The 23,247-nt window shown below is 43.3% G+C and overlaps 1 protein-coding gene across 1 annotated transcript in view; it reads left to right on the top strand.

Annotated features, from left to right (window-relative positions):
* The window catches only part of CPS1 (carbamoyl-phosphate synthase 1), a 95,504-nt gene that overhangs the window by 43,510 nt on the left and 28,747 nt on the right, over positions 1-23,247 (top strand). The window contains exons 22-27 of the mRNA XM_059476069.1: positions 530-706; positions 5,682-5,800; positions 16,432-16,573; positions 18,379-18,444; positions 19,001-19,064; positions 22,797-22,978. Coding sequence (XP_059332052.1) covers positions 530-706; positions 5,682-5,800; positions 16,432-16,573; positions 18,379-18,444; positions 19,001-19,064; positions 22,797-22,978 — 750 coding nt within the window. The remainder of the gene's footprint in view (positions 1-529; positions 707-5,681; positions 5,801-16,431; positions 16,574-18,378; positions 18,445-19,000; positions 19,065-22,796; positions 22,979-23,247) is intronic.

The raw sequence follows: 23,247 nt of genomic DNA, 5'->3' as shown, positions 1-23,247 counted from the left end.
AACCCTTCAGTGCTGCTGTACCAAGGAGGAGTAATCATTTAAGAGAACCCTCACCCTTACTGTTAAATGTAATTTAAAGGAAGCAGGAGAATGTTTCTCCTGAACCTTAAAATTCACACTGTGAATTTCTATCTCTAACAGGCTGTTAAACAGAAATATTCTTTTATATTACTATACCCATGCTGCTGCATAATGTTTCCCAGAGTGCTTCCCTTAAAGCAGTTTACAGGGGAGAGCAGCATTCTCCTGTGTGTTACAGACAGGGAAATGGAAACCAAAAGTGCAGTCCACCAAAAACAAAAAGCCAACCAGTCACTTGTCTGGAACTCCCCATTGATACCATGAGCAGAGTCAGATCTAGAAGTGGGGTCACCAGGGCTCAGACAGCAGGACTATCCTAGGGAGGAGTCCCAAGGCTGCCATCTGTGTGTGTGCTTGTATTTGTGGCTGGAATTGTCCCCACCCTGCTGCTCAGGGCACGGCCAGGCTTGGCTCACTGTGGTTCATGTGGATGTGCTCTCCCTTGCAGGTCATGGCCATCGGCCGCACGTTTGAGGAGAGCTTCCAAAAGGCCCTGAGGATGTGCCACCCCTCCGTGGATGGCTTTGTTTCACAGCTGCCTATGAATAAAGCCTGGCCAGCCTCTGTGGATCTCCAGAAGGAGCTCTCTGAGCCATCCAGCATTCGGATATATGCAATAGCCAAGGTAACAACAGATAGAAAGACCTTGACCTACTGTCTTGGTTTGAACAGACAGGTGTCTGCTAAGGAAGGCAGGAGCCTCCCTGGAAATGGAAAATGTAAACCTCCTCCCTCCGAATTGTTATAATTTTGAAATTAAGGGGCTCTCAGGCAAAGATATGGCAATAGGAATAACAGATATTTGCTAGGAAAATTAAAAATACAAATGCAATAGTACAAAAAAGAAAACAAACCACTGCCAGAGTCAGAGCAGGAGCTGACCCCCTGTGTGTCAGGGTGGTGGCACAGTCCCATTCCATGGTGGCCCAGCCCTCCTGCAGTGCCAGCTGTGGTTCTGTTGGAGCAGGGATCCTGCACAAGGGGGGAGTTTTCCTCTGAAGCTCCAGGGCTGCTGGAGATGGGCCTGGGCTCCCTCTGGGAATGCAGGGGAGAAGAAAGCTGCTCCTCTGGGAATGTAGTGGGCAAAGACTGCTGTGGTGTTCCCAATGTCAGATTGTATCCAGGTAGGAATGCTTGGCTCCTCCCCCTGGGCAGAGCATCTCCCCATGGAAGATGCTGGATGCTGGGGATGATGAAATTTTATCAGCCATGCAGGGACACTCAGTGGCCATGAACAGCAGAGATCTCCTGGAGGGAGGATTGATTGTGGAAGAGATAAAGAAAACTGCCCAATGAACAGAAGAGACCTGCCCTACCTCTGACAGATGGCAATAGAATACACACATTATCTTTCAATCCAGGACAACTGCCGTGTGATGCACTAATATCTTTCAGGCTAACACACCTATATGCCTTGAATTTGAGGTACAGGATTGGGTCAGCTGAGATGACAAAGGCTGAGTATTCTTCATTCCCTTGCTTCCCTCCGTCAAGCTCACTGGGAGCACTTTGAGTAGGATACTTGCTTGTGCTTTCTGCATCTTCCATGGTCAGACAATGTGTTTGCCTTTTGGTGGTACAATCTTAGCCTGTGCTCACTGCATTCAGCATCAGGTGCATTCTTGTGTCCTGTTACTTTAGTTTGTAGCTGGGTACTGCTGGACGCTGGGATTACTTTCCTTTCCTATGAGATAAAATTTGTCTGTTAAACATTGGCTAGTGTTCAGCCCTGATTTATACTAGTGTAAATGTCAGTCAAAATGGGTCAGTTCTGCAGATTACAAAGGAATAAATGAAGATCCTTTTGAGAACGGAAACTAAGGATGATAAAGAATGGCAAACTGCAGTGTGTGAGAGCACTGCCTGCTTGCAATGCTTGCATTGGTATGGGCTTGAAACTAAAAGAATTACACAACTGTATGTTAAATTTCACAGACAAGAAATCCCCTGTTCTTCAAAACCAGCTTAGCTTCCTGTAGCATTCTTTTGACCCCTCTCCTGTCACACTGGACAAATCACTTCAGCCTTGAAGGTGTCGGTATAACAGGGAGTGTTATTCTAAGGGAACTTGGCTGCAAATTTATTTCTTCCTTCATCTTCTTGGCGTTTGCCTGTGTATATCATGTGGTAAATGTGGGGTTAGTTACTTTAGAAGGTAGGTGCAATTTCACACTTTGGTTTTGCTGCAGGTAACGCGTCCATCTGTACATACCCTCTATGAAGAGGAGGGCACAGCTGTGTTTTAAAGCTCCTGCTTACCTGGATAGCTTGATTTATTATTTTTTTTTTAACATTGCAAACCTTCCTGGCAGGGAATGCCCAATTACTCTTTTCTTTGTGCCCCTGACTTTGTGTGGTGGAGTCTTTAAGCCCTTTGTGCTCATGTGTGGGTACATCTCATTCCACCTCCACATGAGTGAGGAGCTGAGCCTGTGCTGTGTTAGTTAAAAGGTTTTCACTAGCAGTTCCTCTTATAAATGGCCTGAAGAAAAATCAGAAATTGTTTTATAAATGTGTGGCTTGTCCAGCTGTTCCCTCTTATTTTTCAAGCTGGGAAGTGCATGTCTTCATCCTTCAGCAGCTGTGTTTGGTCTTTATTACAGCCTTTTTCTTGTGACTGAGAGAAAAATCTTACTTCTTGAGTCTGAGTGGTTCAGAGAGATTTTTATGAAAGATTAAAATTAGACCCATGTTAACACAGGGCATCTGGGGAGATGAAGGTGAGTTTGGGTCCCACTGAACACTGGGTGTTCCCAGCTGCTGGTATTTTCACTGGGATCTGTTGGAAAAGAAAGAAAAACCCTTTAGTCCTGCCTTATAAAGAGTTGCCTCTGCCAAACACAAATTCATCCCCATTAATAACTGAGGCAAGCAGTACAAGTAAGAGGTGCTTCTGGCACCTGGGGCTGTCTGCATGGAAATCCCTTCCCAGCTTGTTGACCTTTAAAAACCAACAGTAAGTCCCCATTAGCCATCAGCTCCATTTGAAACAGGATAGACCTTTGTTATATTTTAGTGTTTTCTCCTCTCCTGCCCACTAGCCAGCCCTCCAAGGCTTTGTACTTTTTTTTTACTTTTCCTCTCTCCTTTGCCTGTTGGATGATGACAACACCAAGTGTTCAGATGCAAGGAGAGGGAGTTCAGCTGCCATTCAGAGCTATTGCTGCTGTAATGGGGCTCCCTGTTGTCGTGTAAAAGAAGGCACAGGAGAGAGGCTGACATAGATGAGACTTGTTCCTTGGCTAGAGTGGGAGTGCTGCAAGGATGGAACAGCCTGATGAGCAGGGATGCTCAGGTTGTGTCAGGAGTTTTCTGCTGCTCTTAAGTTTATGTACAAGTGGCCTCAGAAGGCTTAGGCTGTGGAGTTGGTGCATGCTCTGTTTCACACCAGAGCCCTGGCCTCAAAACTGTCCGCACTACAGATGTGCAGTTTGCACTTGTGTTGCTGTCCACAGGCAGCTGAATACTTTCTGTGGTGGGGAGCCAGGATGGAGCTGAAGTAGCAAGAGAAGGCATAGGCAGCTGAGCTGCCCTTCATTGCTTGGCCTGGAGGTCAGGCTTGCTTCATGGCTCTTGTGTGAAGGCAGCCCTGTAAACCTCAGCCTCTACTGGATGGGATGCTCTGGAAGTTGAGCAGGGCTCCAAAGTCACACTGTCCTGCTGGGTGTCTCTCCTCCTGCTTCCATGGTGTGCTTGGGCTGTACTCCTTCATGCAGGTCTGAAGAGAGGAAAGCCATTGGAGTCCAGCCCTCCCTGAGCAAATTCTACATAGTTGCCTGGAAAACTGATTTGCCCCTGGAGTGTGGTGATAGGGAGCAAGAAATGTCTGCAAACTCACTCTTCTCTCCCAGTCTCCAGATTTATGCAACAGGGATAAGAAGATGGTTGATTTTCTCTGCCTCTCCTCTGATGAATGAGTGGAAGGGATACATTTTTTTCACTTTCCTTTGAAGATCTCTAGGCCTTTATTAAAAAATGTCCTTAACCAGCTTAAGAATATATGGTAATGCTACCTGTGTATGTGTGGCTCAGCAACCATTGACTGAAAATTGGAGATCCTGAAGATGTGCAAGTCTGCATGTGTTTTGTAAAAATAGATGGACCTGAAAGGAAAAAAGACCTGCTCATATCCCACTAATGTGGCAATGTGACCTCAAGCACTAAAGAATCAGGATGGAAAGGACTCCTTACTAGTTTCCTCATACCAATAGTGTTCTGAAGACTTGGTATGTGACTGGCTACTCTAAAGGAGCAAAACATGTTAGAGGTTTTCCCCACTGCTTGTGAGCACACAGGAAATCCCAGTGAGCAATTGTTACCTCTCAGAGCAAGAGGATAATTGCAAGAGCTGGCTGGGAATTCTTTAGGAAAGGCAGAAGGTGGTGTCAGTATTTTGCAGGGAGATGCCACCCATCCCTTGTCCACTTCACTCCCTGAAGTGACCCATTTCTCTGAGCTGGCAGAAAGTCTCCCCATTGCTGGAGCACATGGTGATGGTACCAACATTGTCTCCAAGTTTTGTAACTTGGGGAAATAATGCTGGGGTGCAGTGGACCAAGCTCATTCCTGGATTAATTCTGGGATTTTCTTCAATGGCACTGCTCTGGCTTTGTTCCAGGGATGCTGCCCTACAAGAAAACAATTAAGCATGGTAAGAAATTAATGAGCCAGATTACTTTAGCTCAGCAAAGATACCGTGCTGGCATTATCATTATGGTTGATTATAGTTGCGTTGTCAGGAGAGTTGTAACTGTACACCACTGATGAGACCCAAGAAATTGCATTGATAGAAAATACATCATATTGAGGGCTCTCTGAGGTGCTGGGGTTTTTTAATATTACAATGGTTTGTAACCTATTGTCTTATGAATAATATCTCTGTGGGGTTCTAGCTGTAAATAATTTATTTTTAAAAAGCCCATCAATAACCCCAGCAAGAAAGAAGAGAAATTTGAATGGTCTTGACATTATCTTGAGGCAGAGTGAGAGAAGCTAGAGCTGTGCTGTAGCTGAAACATCACCCAGGACCTGACTTTGCCTTGCTTCAGAGGTAATGCAAGGCCACATGCTTTGATTCAGCCCTGTATTTCAAGGCTATATCAAGATTTATGCTCCAAAGCAAAATGTTCCTTCACAACTGAGAACCCAGAGCTTCTTGTTTTACATTTGCAGTTAGGATGTTGGCAGTGGGCCTGAGATTTAGGCAACTTGAGTGGTAAGAGGTGTGCAGATGGAGGATTGGTCACTGCAGCCTGAATGTGACTCCCTGTGGTTAGCTAGGCATCTTCTCAGTGGCCACCCAGCCTAGGTCCCATCAGCTTGTCTGGCTGCTGGCTCTGTGGAAAGCAAATTACTTCTCACTGAAAGAGAAGCCAGCTTTTGGAACCAGAGCACAGAGAGAAGTGGCTGGGGCCTCCCTGCACTCCTCATGGGGCACAGTTTCTGTTGCTGCAGGAGACAGGGCCAAGAGGTAGATGAACATATGACTTGTACATCTTGATCTACATAACTTTTTTTCTTTCTGCTAGCTGTTTGCAGACTAGATATGTATTTGTGCAGTGTGTTAAAGGGGCTGTTTGGTGCTGTCCTGTTTCTGGCAGGCCTTGGAGGATGAGGTCCCCGTGGATGTCATTCACCAGCTCACAGCCATTGACAAGTGGTTTCTGTACAAGATGCGCAGCATTGCCAACATGGAGAAGATCCTCAAGGAACAGAACAGGTAAAAAAGCCTTGTCCTAGGGCACAACAATTCTCCTGGGAATCCTGCTCAGAAAACTATGGTAAACACACATGCAGTCCATGCTGAGAAGTTTATTGAAGTGCATGGAGTAAATGATGGTGTCTTAAAACCCAGTACACTGTCTCAGTCAGCAGAAATTTTGGAACACGCTCTTTTTGGTAAAATAGTTCCTTGGATTATGGAAGTTATGGTTTACTATGGAAAATGCTCAGTATTTGAGGATTTTAGTCTCTGAGACTAAAGACTGGGAATGTGGATGGCCTGCAACGAGTAACTCATATACCTAGTACAGAGTTACCTTTCAAACTCAGCACTGAACTTGTCCTGACTTACTGCACCTGAGGGTCACATACAATGCATTTTATTTCCAGCCTGGAGTATTGAATTTTAAGCTTTTCTTCTTTGTTGTGATCATGCAGTACGTGTGAGTATTGCTTTTGTACCACTCTTTCAAACACCTATGGCTCCAGACCTATTTAAATATAAATCTTCTTCCTTCAAGAAAAACGATCATATAAAATCCAACAGAAAAGATAGCAGTAAATTGAAGGAGTGGGCTATATTTCAGTTCAGACTCTTGCTGACTTGAGCTTTCCCTTCATGTTTTACGAGGCTGGGAGAGGCTCCTTGCTGAATTATTGGCAGAGTACTGTTGGCTTTTGTGTCCCGGGTACCCGTTGTGCTCGCTGGTGTCACCACACGATGGCACTGGGAGCGCAGCAGAGGCAGCGAGCTCGGAGCCGCTCTTCGCTTCACCTGCGACATCTCTGCTTTTAATTGAGCAGCTCTTGCCCTCCCTTGCACCCGGAACAAGCAGCATCTGGAGCCAAACAAAAATAAATGTGGAGAGAGAGGTGGAAGAAAAGGAGTAACTTGATTATTTGCAGAAATCTGTTGTTTGGCTGCAGAAGTTTTGTCCTGTAACATCTGTCACATGGCATTTCTATCTGGCCTTTTAAACATGCATGTGCAGCTCCTGAGGGGGAAAAACCAACATATCCACAATCAGTTTGTCACTGTGGGAGTGGCATGCTCTGGAATGAGGCCCCAGGTGTTGGCTGCATCCTCAGCTGCTATAAATCCACATTTATATATATTTATAGATATAGATAAATATATATATATTTATATATAAATCCTCTACAGAGGCCAGTCTTCCTGAACCCTCCTATATCCCTGGGCTTGCTTTTCCTTTTTCTGCAATGGGTGGCAGAGGAATGTGCTTTCCCTTTCTCTGCCATGGGTGGCAGGTGATTGTACAACCAGTGAGCAGTAGGTGGTACCACCCTACACAGTTTTTCATCCTTGTGGTGCCCAGAGAGCCCTTGCACAGTATCCAGCCTTGAATTTTTGTCAGACACAAGCAATGTTGTGTCCCTTGGAAGTGGATTCTTGCAATTCAAATCAGATTGTGGATGGTATCATGGAATCACAGAATGGTTTGAGTTGGAAGGGTCCTTCAAGATCATCTAGTTCTCACCCCCTTCCACTGATCATCTAGTTTTAACACCTTCCACTACACCAGGTTGCTCCAAACCTTGTGCAGCCTGGCCTTGGACACTTCCAGGGGTCCAGAGGCAGCCACAGCTTCTCTGGGCAGCAATGCCAGAGCCTCCCCACCCTCACAGAGAAGAATTTTTTTGTAATAGCTAACCTAAATCTTCTCTGGCAGTGTGAACCTGTTCCCCCTCATCCTGTTGATGACTTTTTTTTTTTCCCTAGAACCACAAGCCAGACACAGGGTGATAAAAGGGGATATCTTTATAAGGATCCTTAGGTGCACAATTCCCCAGGTGGAAAACACCAAAGATACACACATAGCATAATGCATATACAATTTTTAATAGGTTTTGCAAATTAGTATATTTGACAAGAATCCCCAATTAGAGACCTAAGTAGTGAGGTTATTCCCCACTGGTTCAATTTTATTTGAATTCTTCCTCTTTTAGATAGGAACTAAACTTTGTTGATGAAAATGTCTCAGATCGTTTCAACTGTGGCTTTACAGAGAATCCAACCTTGGACCCACAGCTTGGAGCTGCTGGGGACTTTATTTTGTCTTACTGTCTAATAGAGTAGGTAAAACTCTAGCTACAAATACTATGATAGGCTACAGAACTACAAATAAATGTGTGAAGAATATAAGTAATGTATAAAAGAAAAAGAGGCAAAAATCAATTTGGCATTACTGTCACTCCATGCTCTTTAAAATAGTCTCTCTCTATCTTTCTTGTTGGCTCCCTTCAGGTGTTGGAAGGCTGCAGTTAGGTCACCCTGAAGCCTTCTCTTTTCCAGGCTGAACATACAAATTATCTTACCCTCATTCACTTACCAGAGCAGATTTTCACTCCACTATCAGTGCATTATTTTTTCTCTCCACTAGAATTGCTCACACTTTTGCAAAAAAACCTGTCTTTCCTCCCAGCCAGCACAGGAGGGAGGGGATGTACTGTCCAGCTGCATTACATTGAAGGCACAAAGGCAAAAAGCCAGGGAAAAACACTTGGGACTTGAACTAAGAGGCCAGTACAGTGAGGCACATCAGGAACCAGATCTCTGCCATAGGCAGGGGAAAGCTAATTGAGTGATGCAGATGAGACTTGGCACACATGTGCCCTTCCTGCAGCCAGCTGTTTCCAGTCCCCAGCATGCCTGGCACGAGTTCTACCTGTGCTACAGAATACTTTCCAATTGAAAAGAGTGAGGGGTGATGCCATCACTGCTTTAAACCTTTCTGTTAGAGTACAGTTCCCAGAAGCAGGAGTAGTTGCCCTGTTCCTGGGCATTGCTGCTGGCTACAGGCTGTTGGGATGGATCCACCCCTTCCTTTCTGTCTCTGTGTTGGTTTGGGGGTTGTTTGCAGTGAGGTTTTGAATGCAGTTGGAGTAACAAAAGTCTTGATTTGGCCCCTGCAGAGCTGTAGTAGAGACTGGTAACAAGGAGCTGTCTCTGCCCAGAGGAAATGAAGAGCTAGAACAAGTGGGTGAGACACACAGATGGGGAAGGGGGGTCAGAGGCAGGTGGAGGCCTCTGAGAGCCGTTCAGGAAGCAGCTCTCACACACCACATGCTGCCTTGCATCCTCACCACATGCAGGGATGGAGAGGTGAGCAGAAAATCTTATTGATCCATGCAATGGATCTGCTTACACCTGTGAGATGCTCTGTGGGAAAATGCAGTGCTGAGTGAAAAACTTCTGCCCTACAAATGTTTGTAAACATAAATTGAGGCAAATGAATTGCCTTTGTGGTGTAGAGGCAAGGACAGCCATTTGCAGGCACAGTAGGGACAGGGAAGAGCACCCTCTGCCCCATTTACCTTTGTCCCATTGAACTTTTTTCTAAAGAAGATTGGGCCTTGTGCTGGGTGGGACTGTAAAGCTCTGTCATGCTGCAGCAGTGGTTCCATTTCTGCCTGTGGGCCCTCTAGGATGGAGAAGGAGTTGTTTCAGATATGTGATGTGGCTGCAGGAAAGCAAATGGCCTGAGTTGAACTGGGAAAAGAAAGCCATTTTGAGTGTACTTGTGAGAATTACAAGTAATATCACAGACATGTCAAACATGTGCCTCTGCTGGTTCTCCTGTGAACTTACATATTTTTTATTTTGGAAGCTTACATTTGAGGGGGTTGTTGTTGTTGTCTGACCAATTACTTTTATACCTGCAGTGTAATTTTAACTTCAACCGTCCCCACCATGCACATAAACAAATAAAACCACTTGTGCACACTCACATGGAAAGAGCAGGCACCATGCCATGCTGTCAGTGCATTACAGGTGATGCTGTATGAAGCAGTGGCAGTGCAGTAGGATGTGCTATTATCTGGGAATTATTTCCCTAGATTTGGCCTTGCAAGTCCTGTGAATGAAAAGGGGAAAAAGGGCCTGGAGAGACCCCACTGGCTTTTCATCACACCAACAGCTCATGGAGGAGGTGGGAGTTTGGACAGACCATGCTCAGCTGTGTGATGGTGTTCACAAGGGTCTTGTAATGAAGGTAGAGATGAGGATCTGACTCCATGTTTCAGAAGGCTGATTTATTATTTTATGATATATGTTATATTAAACTATACTAAAAGAATAGAAGAAAGGAGTTCATCAGAAGGCTGGCTAAGAATAGAAAAAGAAAGAATGATAACAAAGACTTCTGTCTCAGAGAGTCCAAGCCAGCTCACTGTGATTGGCCATTAATTAGAAACAACTCTATGAGACCAATCACAGATGCACCTGTTGCATTCCACAGCAGCAGATAATCATTGTTTATATTTTGCTCCTGAGGCCTCTCAGCTTCTCAGGAGGAAAAATCCTAAGGAAAGGATTTTTCGTAAAATATGTCTGTGACACAGCTGTCTGAGGCAGCAAGGAGTAAAATGTCTTTTTAGGCCATGGTTATGGACCTAGTCCTGTGCAAATCAGATTTGAAGGAGGGTCCAGTGATAGCAAGCATCCCCAGGAGGACAGCTGAAACCCAGGCTTAGAATAGCATCTAAAGTGTACTGGACTAGGCCTAGGTGCAAGGAAAAACCTCTTTTGGAATTTACATCTATTCTTTGACTGTTTTAAGTGAGGATTTGTTTTCATGTAGCCATGATTCTTTATATTTGTTCCTAATTTTGGGATCCTGGAAAACAGCGGCTGTGTGGAAGGAGAATTGTGACTGTGTTCACAGGGGTCCGAGGATAAGGGAAGAGATGAGGATCTGACTCTGTATTTCAGAAGGCTGATTTATTATTTTCTGATATATATTACATTAAAACTACACTAAAAGAATAGAAGAAAGGATTTCATCAGAAGGCTAGCTAAGAATAGAATAGGAAAGAATGATAACAAAACCTTGTGGCTCAGACTCTGTCTGAGCCAGCTCACTGTGATTGGCCATTAATTAGAAGCAACCAACATGGGCCAATCACAGATGCACCTGTTGCATTCCACAGCAGCAGATAATCATTGTTTACATTTTGTTCCTGAGGCCTCTCAGCTTCTTAGGAGGAAAAAATCTAAGGAAAGGATTTTTCATAAAACATGTCTGCGACAGAGAATGTGCAACAAACATGATTAAATAGAGGTAAAGAGGTAGGCAGCCATGGTGAAATCGTCACTTAGCCCCAGGTGACATGGGGACAAAAGCCTTGTTGAAAATTGATAGGACTTGTGTTCCTAAGTCACTTAGGTATCTCTATGGCAATGGAACCTGCAATTGTATTTGCCATCACTTGAGAGCTCCTAGGGATGGGGAAAAGTAGAGGTAGTGGAGTCATGTTCACTGCTGGAGAAAATCCAAGTAAAACCCAGGAAAGTCATCTTGCAGCAGACAGAAGTGTGAGTATATTGCCCAAAGAGGAACATTTCAATATTGATTAAAGGCTGTAAAGTAGAATTCAATTGAGGAAAGAGGAGCATTATAAGCCACCATTGTGAAGAGCAAAGCACAGAGATGGTGAGCTTGCCCAAAGTCTCAAAGACAGTCTGACTGTGCAGTGACTTGAACTCTGTCACTTGAAATCTCAACTCTTCAAATTAACCTTAATGGAAACAGCAAATCATCTTTTTGGCAGATACTGAACTAGCCAGCCTGCTAACAGGGGGAAATTATGGCACTAATCATATTTTGATAATTTTATGCTTTGAAGGAAAATATCTCCTTGTTCTCTGAGTGTTGTGAGAAAACACCTCCTGGCCTGTTGTGTGCTTAAAAGGAGTAAGTGCAGTCCTGACTGTCAATAACCCAAAAAGACTTGGGTTAATAAAGGAGAAAGACAGAAGTAGGAGGGTGCAGACCCACTTTGGCCCAGCATTTGTAGCTAGGTGCTCTGCTCAGTTACCCATGGGAGAATTGTTTATTGCAAAGGCTTTTGGGAGCCCGTGTCCCTTCTTTGAAAGCTGTTTGTTGGAAGCATGACTGTGGTGGAGTAGGCACAGAAATACAGGTGTTGGAATGAAAATCTGGCACCAGCAGGTGAGGGAAACTCAGGCCATCAATAGCCTGGGCTCTTTGACAGGGTGTTCTGCAGTCCCACTTTTCTCAGCAGCAATTTCTGCTGACCCATGTGCTTTGGGGACTGGTCAGAGTGTGGCACACACTCAGGACTTGTGTGGGCATCAAGCAGAGCAGGTGCAGTGGTAGGAAATGAGGCTGTGCTGGTTTATGCAGTTTGAGGAGCTGTCACTGACATGTTTGCAGTGCTCCTCTCCAGCTAACTGGAAAGATTACCTTTGTCTTCTTTGTCAACTCTAGGGCAGGAAAGGCTTGGGAATGAGTTCAGAATGCAGTACATGAGGAGAATAAAATACAAGCAGCTATTCAGCACTGCTGTTTGTGCTTTGTGTGGATCTAACATAAGATACTTTCTATTTGTCTTGTAGAGCCACTGGTAATAACTTCACAGCTGTATTTTCTTCCAAAGCATCTGAACATTTGTGAAAATGCAATATGTATGTATTCCTTGATGCAGGGGATACACGGGCATTGCCTTAAAAAGCCATTGGGGAGCCTCTGTAACCAGTCTGTGCAATGCTAGGAGCAGGGCACTCTGTACTGTGGCATCCCAGCAAAGACCTCAAAGCTCTCTTTTACCAGAGATGGAAAATAGGCTTTCAGAAAACATCTACAACCCATTTCTTGACTGTGTTTTGGTGTGAGCTGCTGCTTTAGCTCACTTAATCTTGTCAGTGAGTCATTCAGGTCTTAGGGCACAGTGTGAGGCTCATGTTACTTAAATCAAGATGTCCACAATGAGATTTATTAGCGCAGGGACCATAATGTTAAAGGTGCAGAGAGCTGGAATGACAATTGCTCTGTGAGTGAGATTTGATGGTTTACAGCTCCTGCTTCCTTAAACACTCCTTTGACATCTTTTTGTCAGTCATCTCATGAGTTTTGTAGGAGGGGAAAACTGGTAACAGTCTGTCTCCTTGAGAAGAGGAGCAGGGAGAGAATTTATACTGCGATCTCATTATTTTAATTGTAGCATGCTGAAAATCTTGTAAAACATCAGAAGTAATCAAGGAAACCACCACTAGGAGCCTTGAAGCAGAGCAGGACAGTGAGGAAATGAGAAAGAATATGCTTTTGTACATAACTCAGCCTGAAATTCAGCAGGTTTTGAAACCTGCAGGCCTTTGACTACTGAGAAAGGAAGAGCTCTCTCAGGACTGGGTATAATGAATTTGGCTTCCAGCACTTCTTACTTTTGGTCCACTCTGCTTGCTATAGTGAAACTGGGCTAAAAGTTTAGTCTGGGCTTAAATCACTTCAGATTTGGGAGTGCAAGATATGTGGGCTGAGCTGCTCACCTTTGCAGCTCCTCTGTGCATATCCAAGCCACACTTGTAGCTCCTGAGATAAGGCAGGGAGGAGTTGTGTCCCAAATGCTCCCAGCTCAGGCTGTGGCTCTGAGCTCACAAAATATTCCTGATCCTTTTGATCCATACCCATTCACATGGCCTAAGTAATGTGTGGATGGGCATAAACTTGACAACATACCTGAAAAGAATCAGAGGCTGATTTGGGAGATAAAAGAGTGTTTCTCCTGCTGGCATCTTTATTGGTAGGTCAGGTGAAAGCTGGTCAAGTGGAAGAGAGGGCTCTGCTGAAGTGAGCAGGGTCTCCTGATAATTTCAGTGCTGTCAGTGTTCCTACAGTCAGTTAATAGATTTCTCCAGGTTCTCTGTGCCAGGTGAAAATTTCCTCATTAAGCAGAATTTATTCCATTTTCTCTTATTGTTTATTGTCAAAGAAGTGAATGGATGGAGTTCCAAACATGACAGGGTGGAATTTTAAATTAAAAGCAACTACAAATCAACACTGGAAGCTGGAACAGTTACAAGCAAAGTTGGGGAAAAGTTTGTTTTGTTTATAAACTGCAAAATGAGCAGAGGCTACAGTTTTCTGAGGAGGTGAACAGCCATTTAATAATCATGGCAATGTGCAAAAGTCTAATTGTCTGGGTTTGAAGCTCTAAAACTCCAGACTTTCATTTTGCAAAGGCAAAAGTTAGGAAGAGGAGCATTATAGAAGTCTGAAATCATGGTCACTTAGTCTTCCCTCATTTCAGAATTGATTCTAAGCCAGTGAGGGGGTTTAATCTTTAGAAGACTTTTTGCTCTGTGTAGGAAATGGGAATGATGCTCCAGGGGAAAGTGGGAGGCAGTGATGTAAGGCTAGGTCATGTGATTTGGTGTATCGAGGACTGAGGATTTTTGTCTTGTCTTTTAGTGCTGGATTTCTGGTGAGCTTGAAGGGTTATTTGCTGTCAAATATTCAAAGAGATTGGCCTGATTCTGCTCTTGCTGGCTTTAGTGTCTCCAGCTTGTCTAAAGGGCTGTCTCTGAGCAAAGGGGGAATTGCCCCTTAAAAATTGTCACCCCTAAACCTCTGCATGTCTGTTTTGCTATCTGCAAGATAAGAATCACCTTATCATACTGTTTGCATGTTTCTGTATATTATTTCCATGAAAGTTGAGACAGAAATGCTAAAAGTTACCATGATTAGTAAATGGAAGCTATTCAGTTATGAAAATGTGTGTCCAGCACAGGTAGAGAGGCAGCCTGATTTCCATAGCAGTGCTGAGGATTTGCAATTCTCTGATTCAGTTCCCATTAAACATGATGGACCAATTCTGATGATTTCTTCTATCATGCTTTAGGAGTGGCAGAGGAATAAGTGCATGGAAAAAATGCATGGCTCCATTTTCCCCTCTAGGAACTTGTCTTTTCTCTTTTGCATGCTGGTTTTCCTGTAAAAAAACTAGTTACCTTTCTGCATGGATTAGTGAGTGGCCTAACCTAATTTAAGCTGCTAGCCCAAGGCAAATGAATCATGGTGCAAAATAATCACTGCTTTTGTTCTACCCTCCCAGCTGGGAGGGAGGGTGACAGTGAATGATATTGTTATAATGAGATACAAGAAATGGAATGAAAACAAGCTGCAAATGAAGGCAATTTGCTGTCTCTGACAGTAATCAAATGACAGCCAGCTCTGTGTGTTCCTGAGGCAGAAGGGAGGGAGGGCAAGGGAGTAAACTGCTCAGAAAGAGGCTCATTTTCTTGGGGTCATCAGGTCTACTCACTCATTCTAAGGAGGCTGGCTCCTTAATAGCCAGTGACTGCTACCATCAGTTTTGAAAGAGAATTGGTGGAGTTTGCTGTGTTTGCTTCTGTAAAACACACATCTGTGCCTCCAGTTCTGGTGTTCATGATTTGTGCAGGAAGTTCTGCCTCTGAGCTGGGATCAGCCACTGGAATGGAGTGAGGAGAAGAAAAGGAGTTTCTGAGATATTGGAGCATGGAAATCATGAGTTTTAATACAGTGGGGTGCCACAAAGTGGATGTTACTTTAGGAAATCCAAACCTGGGAAGCTCAGCCTGCTGGATTAGGCAATAAAATAATAGTATTTATTTTAAAATATCATTGAGCAAAGGACATAATTCAAAAACTCTGATTTAGGAAAATTGCTTGTTTGTTAATCATTCTGTTTTCCTTATTCAGAACTTGCTCATAAAATATTGGTTTATTGGGCAGGCAATAATGCTCTTGGCAATGAAGGTGTAAAGAAGTAGTCCTGATAAAAATACAGGTTTTTAAAAATGTTTTTGCAAAAGCTAAGCTTAGAGAAGGTAGCTTAGAAAGAGAGGAAGGCAGAAACTACAAGGGTGGAGTCAAAAGAAAGTGGGATGAAGAGTAGAAGAGAAAAGAGTAGAGTAAATGAAGAGGGAATGGAGAAGATGAAAAAAATGAAGAGCAAAATGGAAAGGTAAATGTTGATTTCAGAAATGGCAGAGGGGAAGCAATGTGTTTCAAATAAACAGCAAAACCAGGACTTCTGAAAAGCAAAACCAGGAGAACAAAAATGTATGGAAGTATTGAGAGACCCTGGTTGTAAATATGAAATCAGAAAGGTACCCTTGCTTTGTCTGGCCAGTGCCCCCTCTCCATTTGTCTAATGCAAGAAGCAACACTAAGATATGGAAAAGGGTCTATTGAGAGTGTCACAAGAAAAAACCTACCTTGTGTGTGAGCCTCTAAAGGACATTTCTGCTGCCCATCTCTGAAGTGAGATGCTTTTTGGCCATTTCAGAAGGTAAGCAGAACATCTTCAACAAGAAGAAAACTTGGTTGGGATAAATTGTGTTTCCCAGCTCAGCATGGTGATCACAGGGTCAAGGCAAAGTTATGCCTCTGAATGGCTCATCCCATTCCAGAGCCTCAGGAATTTCATCTTTTGAATGGAGTGGGCAGCTGCAATGAGAGGCAGGAGGTGGAAGCACATACATAATGATTGGTCCAGCCCAGTCTGGTCAGGCCTAGGTTTAAAATTTGACTAAGAGGATGTAAGGGAGATATTAAGTTAGGGTTTGGGCACTGATTCCTTTCTCAAAAAGTAAATGTTTTACTTCCTACTGCTTGCAGGCTTTACCACAGAGGTGTTTGTGTGGGACACACCAAGGACAAAAAAGATGTTTTATGTTGAGTCTTCTTCCTTTTCTTGCCTTCACATGCATGATCCTGTAGCAACTTTACGTAGTGTAGAGACAGAAGCACTCATGTATCATCTAGTTATTGCTGTAAGGTCTCATGCAGAGGTTGTTTTTTTTTTTTTTTAATTTAATCCCAGCAAAACGATTCCAGAGGAGACACTGAGGAGAGCCAAGCAGATGGGGTTCTCTGACAAGCAGATTGGGAAATGCCTGAGGCTGACTGAAGTCCAGTGCCGTGAGCTGAGGCTGAGGAAGGATGTAGTTCCCTGGGTGAAACAGGTATGTGGCAACATCACTGGGCCTGCTGGGGGCTACAAGAGTGCCAGGAGACCTCTGTGTCTTTAGAAACCCCTGGCTCTGTTAACATCCCTCAGGAGTTTAGGTGTTGATGTGAGGAGAGCACAGTTCACCCATGTAGCTGCTCCTTCTGCACTGCAGGCATGCCATGAACATTCCCAAGCAGCCACAGAATATTCTTCAAATTCTTTGGGGCTGAGGGGGAAACATGTGGCTTCAGGAAAAGGCTGAAAATGCTGGCCCACCATGGCAGGACCATGGAGAGAGAGCATATCTCTTCTCTCCTGGCAGTAAATTTTTACAGGCTAATACTTTATTGGAAGTGTGCTGTTGTAATGGGTTCATTTGCTATTCATTGTGATAGCATGAGCCTAATGAGCTCATCTGGCATTCATGGCAGTGTCACTAGGTGCTGGCTGCTTCGTTTAAGGTATGTTGGTATTAAACTGCCACCAGCTGGTTTTGTGTCCTTAAAGATGGTAAAAAAACTAAACCCAAACTACTAAACGTTTCTGAACGAGTTCATTTGTATCCTCGGGCCCAGTTTGAGGTGCCAAGCCTTTTTCTGTCCTCCAGCTGCTGTTTTTCTTCTGTGGCTCACCTGGCCACAGAAACTGCCTGGTCTTGCACTGTGTTCTCTCAGCTGCATATGGCACTGCAGTGCTGGATTGATTTTTGTGCCAAGGTTCACTTAATAAGGTCATTCCACTTGAGCCTGCCTGTGTGCCTTCAAAGCATATGGAGCCATGAAGTACAAGTCACAGTATTAGCAACAGTAATGAGCAGCAGACACATGGTGCTAATGATGTAAGGTCACGTTCTCCATGATTCACAAGGCTTTGGACAGGCAGTGGGGATTCCTGGAAGTGCTTGAAGTTTAGACAGATTTTTAAATGGTATAGCACATAAAAATTCATGTCAAGACTGCTTTCATATTTTTCCCTGTTCAGTAGTCTCTGTAGAAATGTTTCAGATGTTCGTTCAGGAAACTTCAGCAGCTGCTGGTGACCCAGATGGACTGGGTACCAAGTATAACATACCATGAGTAGTTGACACAAATAGTTTGTGAACAGCCTCATGGGCAAAATATTCTTCTGGGCTCTCTTGTGACTAATTACATAAGAAATTGTTGAAAAATATATATGAAAGGTGGTTTAAAATCACTCTTGCTTTGTGTACCATTTAATTAGTCTACATATACATTTAAACTCTACATATACATATAAAGGCTGGTTTAAAATCTTGCTTTGTGTACCATTTAACTATCAAAGCATGAGTTATATTGTAACATAAACACAAAGTAATTGTGCTGCCACTCCACAAGATTTCCAAGTGATATTGTGTGTGTGTTTGTATTCAGTGTGGGAGTCAGTGGGGTCAAGAGTAGTCTGAAGATTCCAGACAGCCTAGTTATAAAGGACAGAAAACCTGCAAGAATCTTTGTAATCTGCTGAATAAACTAGAGAATGAGGGCCTTGGCAAGCAGGGCAGAGTTCCTGGGCTGTGTAGGTGTTTCAGCCAAGAGGTGAAAAGCTAAAACTGCAGCTTAGAGATGGTAGAGGGTTGTGTTGACTGAACTGTAGGGTTGGGGCAAGGCCAGGCATATGCTGTGTTAACAGCACAGGACAGCTCAGGTCACCTCCTTTTGAGGAAAGATAGGATGGGAAAATAATAGGAGTGAAATGGCAGTAGAAAGGGAAAGAGGCAAAAGAAAACAACCCAAAAATCTGCATGTAAGAAAGGTCTTGCACTGCCCAAGTCACAATGCCCCTTTGTTTCCTGTACAGATTGACACCCTGGCAGCAGAGTACCCAGCAGTGACTAATTACCTCTATGTCACCTACAATGGGCAGGTAGGCACCCTCAGAAACAACAGCCTCATTGCTGTCTGCTCTGATCTCTTTTCCCTATTCCATGTTATTTCTGGAAATCTTGCAGATGCCTCGGTCTCCATAGCAATTCTTTTGGATGGTTTTACATAAAATCCCCTTCCAGCAGGCCTGGACCTTTCCCTGGCTCCAATCCTGATCCAGTGCATTTACTGTTAATGCCCCTGTGTTGTTAAGAGCTTGTCATTTATCACCTGTACATGCACAGGAAGGTGCTGGGAATGCAGAAGTCCTATTTCCCTTATCTCACCCTAACATTATTTTTATATGAAACTCCACAGGTCCTTAGGCAGCTTCAATAGCCATATTAGAGGTGCTGTTTGTCTTCTGGTCTGGATGCAGCAGTACTAATTCCAGAAGAGCTGCGCTTGATTTGCACTGCAGTGAGCAAGATCAGCCTGGAGCCCTGAAGTATCCAATTGTTGAATTTGGGCTGAACCCCAGAAACTGTTTATTCTGAAAATCAGAGTTGGGTGCTTTGGAGTAGAGATCCTAATGACTCTTTTGTCTCCCTCCCCAGGAACATGATGTAAAATTTGATGACTGTGGAGTGATGGTGTTGGGCTGTGGACCATACCACATAGGTAAATCTTCCTTACAACTCCTCTGTTCTCCTTGTCCCCTCAAGCCTTCTTCAGATATTCTTGTGCTTCCTTTGTTCCTCTTCTCATATGGTGAAAAAACCCTCCAGAGCAAAGTGCACAGGACATCAATTCCTAACAGAAGGTTTGTATTTTATACTTGGAGATTTCATTTCACACCCTGAAAAACAGCAGGAGAATTTTATTATTTTCCACTCGGTACTTAGTTGTGATTTCCACAAAATTTTACAGAATCTTTTCACATGTTGAGGTCTAGAGAACCTCATACCTTGTATAGAATCTTATTGCTCCCAAACCTATCTTATATGTTTACTGCCAGCTCATGATGATATTGCCACTCTGCATTTTACAGCTGTAAGTGTAGGTGACTGAAAATATTTTGATCTCTTCAGCTGCTTTTGTGTAAGCAATTTCTCGGTGTGTTGTTTTTTCTTTCAACCCACTCAGATCATTATACAGAGTAACAGTTTCCTTGTGCCTGTGAGTATTGGGTAGACAGACTGCTGAATTCTCTGTGTGATGACTTTCACTTTTTCTTTCCATGGAACTCTCCAAATATCTTGCAATTGTTGACAAGGAAAAAATTGCTTGTTATTCAGCAATATTTCTGTCCTGCATCTCCCAGAACTGGTGATGGGTTATGAAAGCTGGAATTGAAAGCTGCATCCATTTGCTTGGCTTGGATTGGAGAGGTCACATGCTGCACTCCTGTTGCTGTTTGTAGGACATGTCTTTTTGAACTCCAGCATAAATGCTGAGATGACTGAAATCAGGAGAAAACTCCATGATTAGGCTTGTTTTTTGTGAATGATTCTGCTATTCAACAGGCTGTGTGACATGGCTAAAAAATGAAAAGGATGGTGGTGTTTCACAAATTGATAGAATGTATGGGAATACATTTTGCACTGCTCACCTAAATCTCATTGCTTAGAATTGACATGCAGGTCTCTTCTTGGTCTCATCTGCTCTGCAGCTTTGATTAGATCCATCAAGACCATCTTTGGAAGAGGTTGTAGCTAAATAAAGGCTGCTAGAGGAAACCATTACTTGTAGCTGTAAAGTATTTTGTTCCTAGATGCAATAGCCAAGTTGTTTTCTTGGATTTTTTTTTTCACTTTTTTTATCCTTTGAAGACAAGTAAGTGTGGTGGTGTTCACAGGGATCCCAGAACGAGGGATGAGATGAGAATCTTGACTCCATGTTTCAGAAGGCTGATTTATTATTTTATGATATATATTAAAAGAAAATGATCTATTAAAACTATACTAAAAGAGTAGAAGAAAGGATTTCATCAGAAGGTTTGAAAGGAATGGAATAACAAAAGCTTGTGACTTTTGGAGAGTCTGAGCCAGCTGACTGAGATTGGCCATTAATTAGAAACAGCCAACATGGACCAATCAAAGATGTACCTGTTGCATTCCACAGCAGCAGATAATTATTGTTTTTCTTTTCCTCTGAGGCTTCTCAGATTCTCAGGAGAAAAATCCTGGCAAAAGGATTTTTCATAAAATATCATGGTGACAAGTAAACAGTGTGCTTTTCCTTAATGCTTTCAGTATTGTAATCAGAATTCAGTGGGATCAACTTAGTGTTCTCTTCCAGGTTAAAGAGGCTAAATGATTTGGATGGAAGTTAAGCATGTGGCATTATTTTTCTTATTTCCTTTTTGAAAGCTGAGTTTTAGGTTAAAAAGAAACAAAACAACCTTTATGAATTTTATTTGAAAATAGTTGAAAATATATTGCATATGAATAATATATTCACACTTCTGCAAAGAAATAAAAATATTTGAGGGAAGTGAGGCCATTTCAAAAGTCATGCTGTATTCTGCATTTAGAAAGAAAATTATTCAAATAAAAGAGGGTTTTTTTAACATTTCTTGTAAGGTAATATGCCAAATAGAAACATGATGTGAGTCAATGCAGTTACACAACTCTTGAACTTCAGTGCTTGCTTTGACACATCTCTCCTGCATATGTGAAGCCTCAGCAATCCTCACTCTTCACCTGCTTCCAGGAGGGGATCTCCTGTCCTTGAAGGGGGTTGGTTGATTGTCAGCCCTAAAAGCAGTATAAATATATTTCCACCAGTGGCATGGGCCAGCAGAGTGCTCTGTAAGTTTTAAGATGTGCACATAGACTCAATGTGGTTGAAATGTGGAAGTGAGTTCAAAAACATGCAGGTATTAATTGTCTCCTGAGGAGCAGTGTCTGGTTATGTTACAGCAGTCATTACCAGTATTACTATTTATTTTCTGTCTCCCTTCTTCCCATGTTTGGGTATGATCATTACTGGCTGTGCCTGGAATACACTTAACAGCTGTTGAGCTGTTTTCCCAGGTTGTCTCTGAAGCAGTCAGATGAGGGCTCCAGATGACCATTGTGTTCCTAAGCTGAGGTTTCTTATGCCTATAAAAATACCTGTGAAATGGAAGTGGAATACAAAAACTGAATGAGCATCTGGTGTCCTGTCTTGGAAACACCCAGGTTCAGATTTGATTTTCCTCTTTTTTTTTCTGTGGGGTTTTAACTGAAGCTTAGGCATGTTTTGAGGTTCTCGTTTGACTGAAGTGAGGAAACAACTTATGTGCCTGTCAGGGAGTGACCTGTGCCAGCCATCAGTTTGTGACTAGGTAGTGGAGACAGCAATTAAGCACAGACTGAATTTCTGACATATCTTGTCACACAATTAAATATAAAAGTAATATCAGTGGTTTACAATCGTGTAATGACTGAATGCAGCACGATGAGGCCAAGGTTTTCTTGTAGACTGTAAGCACAACCATTGAATGATGTTCTTTCTGCATCATTCTCTGTTTGTGGTACCTGTTTTAGATGTTTGAGCACAGAAATGTGTGGCATAGTAGCTGTTTGCACAAGTCTTGATTCAAGTGTTCCCTGGAGCCTGCAGCACTGCCCAGGTCCTGAGAGCTGCAGCTTGCCCAAGGCCAGGCACCAAGTCCTGGTGCTCACCCAAGCCCTCTCTGTGCCTCTTTCTTTCAAGATGGTCACTCAGGGCTTGGGACAGTAGGATGATCAGAGACCATCCTTTCCTTTCAAGATGGTCACTCAGGGTTTGGGGCAGTAGGATGTGCTTGTGCCACAGTGTTGCCATAGTCCTTGTAGCCTTTAAAGCAAGATCCCAGGATCACAGAGTGGCTGTAGAACTGTTGTTCTTCTCATCTGCCTTACCTGGAGTCGCTGTACAGAAATGTCAAACCCACTGAGATGTAATTTTTCTCTTGTTGGTTTAGCTCTTCTAAAAGGGTAAAAACCACCTCAGTCCTCTGTTCTTCACACCACATCTGTGCAAATGCTTTGTTTCACGGAGTAAGCAGCATTGTGTTATAATAACAGGAGCTCAGTTTATCCCAGTGGTCAGTTTATCATGGAGTGCACTGGTTGGGAGGCAGCAGTGATTGGATGGAAAGCAAGAGCACCCTGAAGTGTTTATGAGCACAGGATGACAGACATGTTGGAGAGGTCTGTCACTCCTGAGCAGCTGAGCCAACTTACCTGTTGTGCTTGGAGCTTCACGTTTTGTGGATGATTAATTTCCATGGGAGTACAATTACATTTCTGGCTCTGAGCTGACAGGAGGCAATGCTGCCTTATTTTTTTTTTTCTCTTCTTTAAGCTGGAGTGCTGAGAATATCTATTTATGTTTTCTTCTCTGCATCCTTCTTTCTTTGCCCCCTTTTCTGTCTCCTGGCAGGCAGCAGTGTGGAGTTTGATTGGTGTGCTGTCTCCAGTATCCGCACGCTGCGTCAGCTTGGCAACAAGACCGTGGTCGTGAATTGCAACCCAGAGACAGTGAGCACGGATTTTGATGAGTGTGACAGACTGTACTTTGAGGAGCTGTCACTGGAAAGGATCCTGGACATCTACCAAAATGAGGTAAAGAAAAGCAGAAGCACTATAAAAAGCCACGAAGCAACCCAAACTTTTCAAAATTCCTGTCACTAGCTTGCCAAGCAGCTGGGGGTGAGGGGAGAGAGCAAAAGCTGTTTGCTTTGGATCCCAGTGTTGCATTTTACACATCACTGATGCTCCTAGCAGGCTGCTCAATAAAGAATGCCAAATAAATATGCAATTATTTTGCGAGATGCCATATTGTGCAATATTTACAAGCAGGCTTAATTTGCTGCACAGACATTTATCGCACA

This window comes from Ammospiza nelsoni, chromosome 7, assembly GCF_027579445.1.
Source record: "Ammospiza nelsoni isolate bAmmNel1 chromosome 7, bAmmNel1.pri, whole genome shotgun sequence".
Lineage (NCBI taxonomy): Eukaryota > Metazoa > Chordata > Aves > Passeriformes > Passerellidae > Ammospiza > Ammospiza nelsoni.
This window is presented reverse-complemented; position numbering and strand designations above follow the sequence as displayed.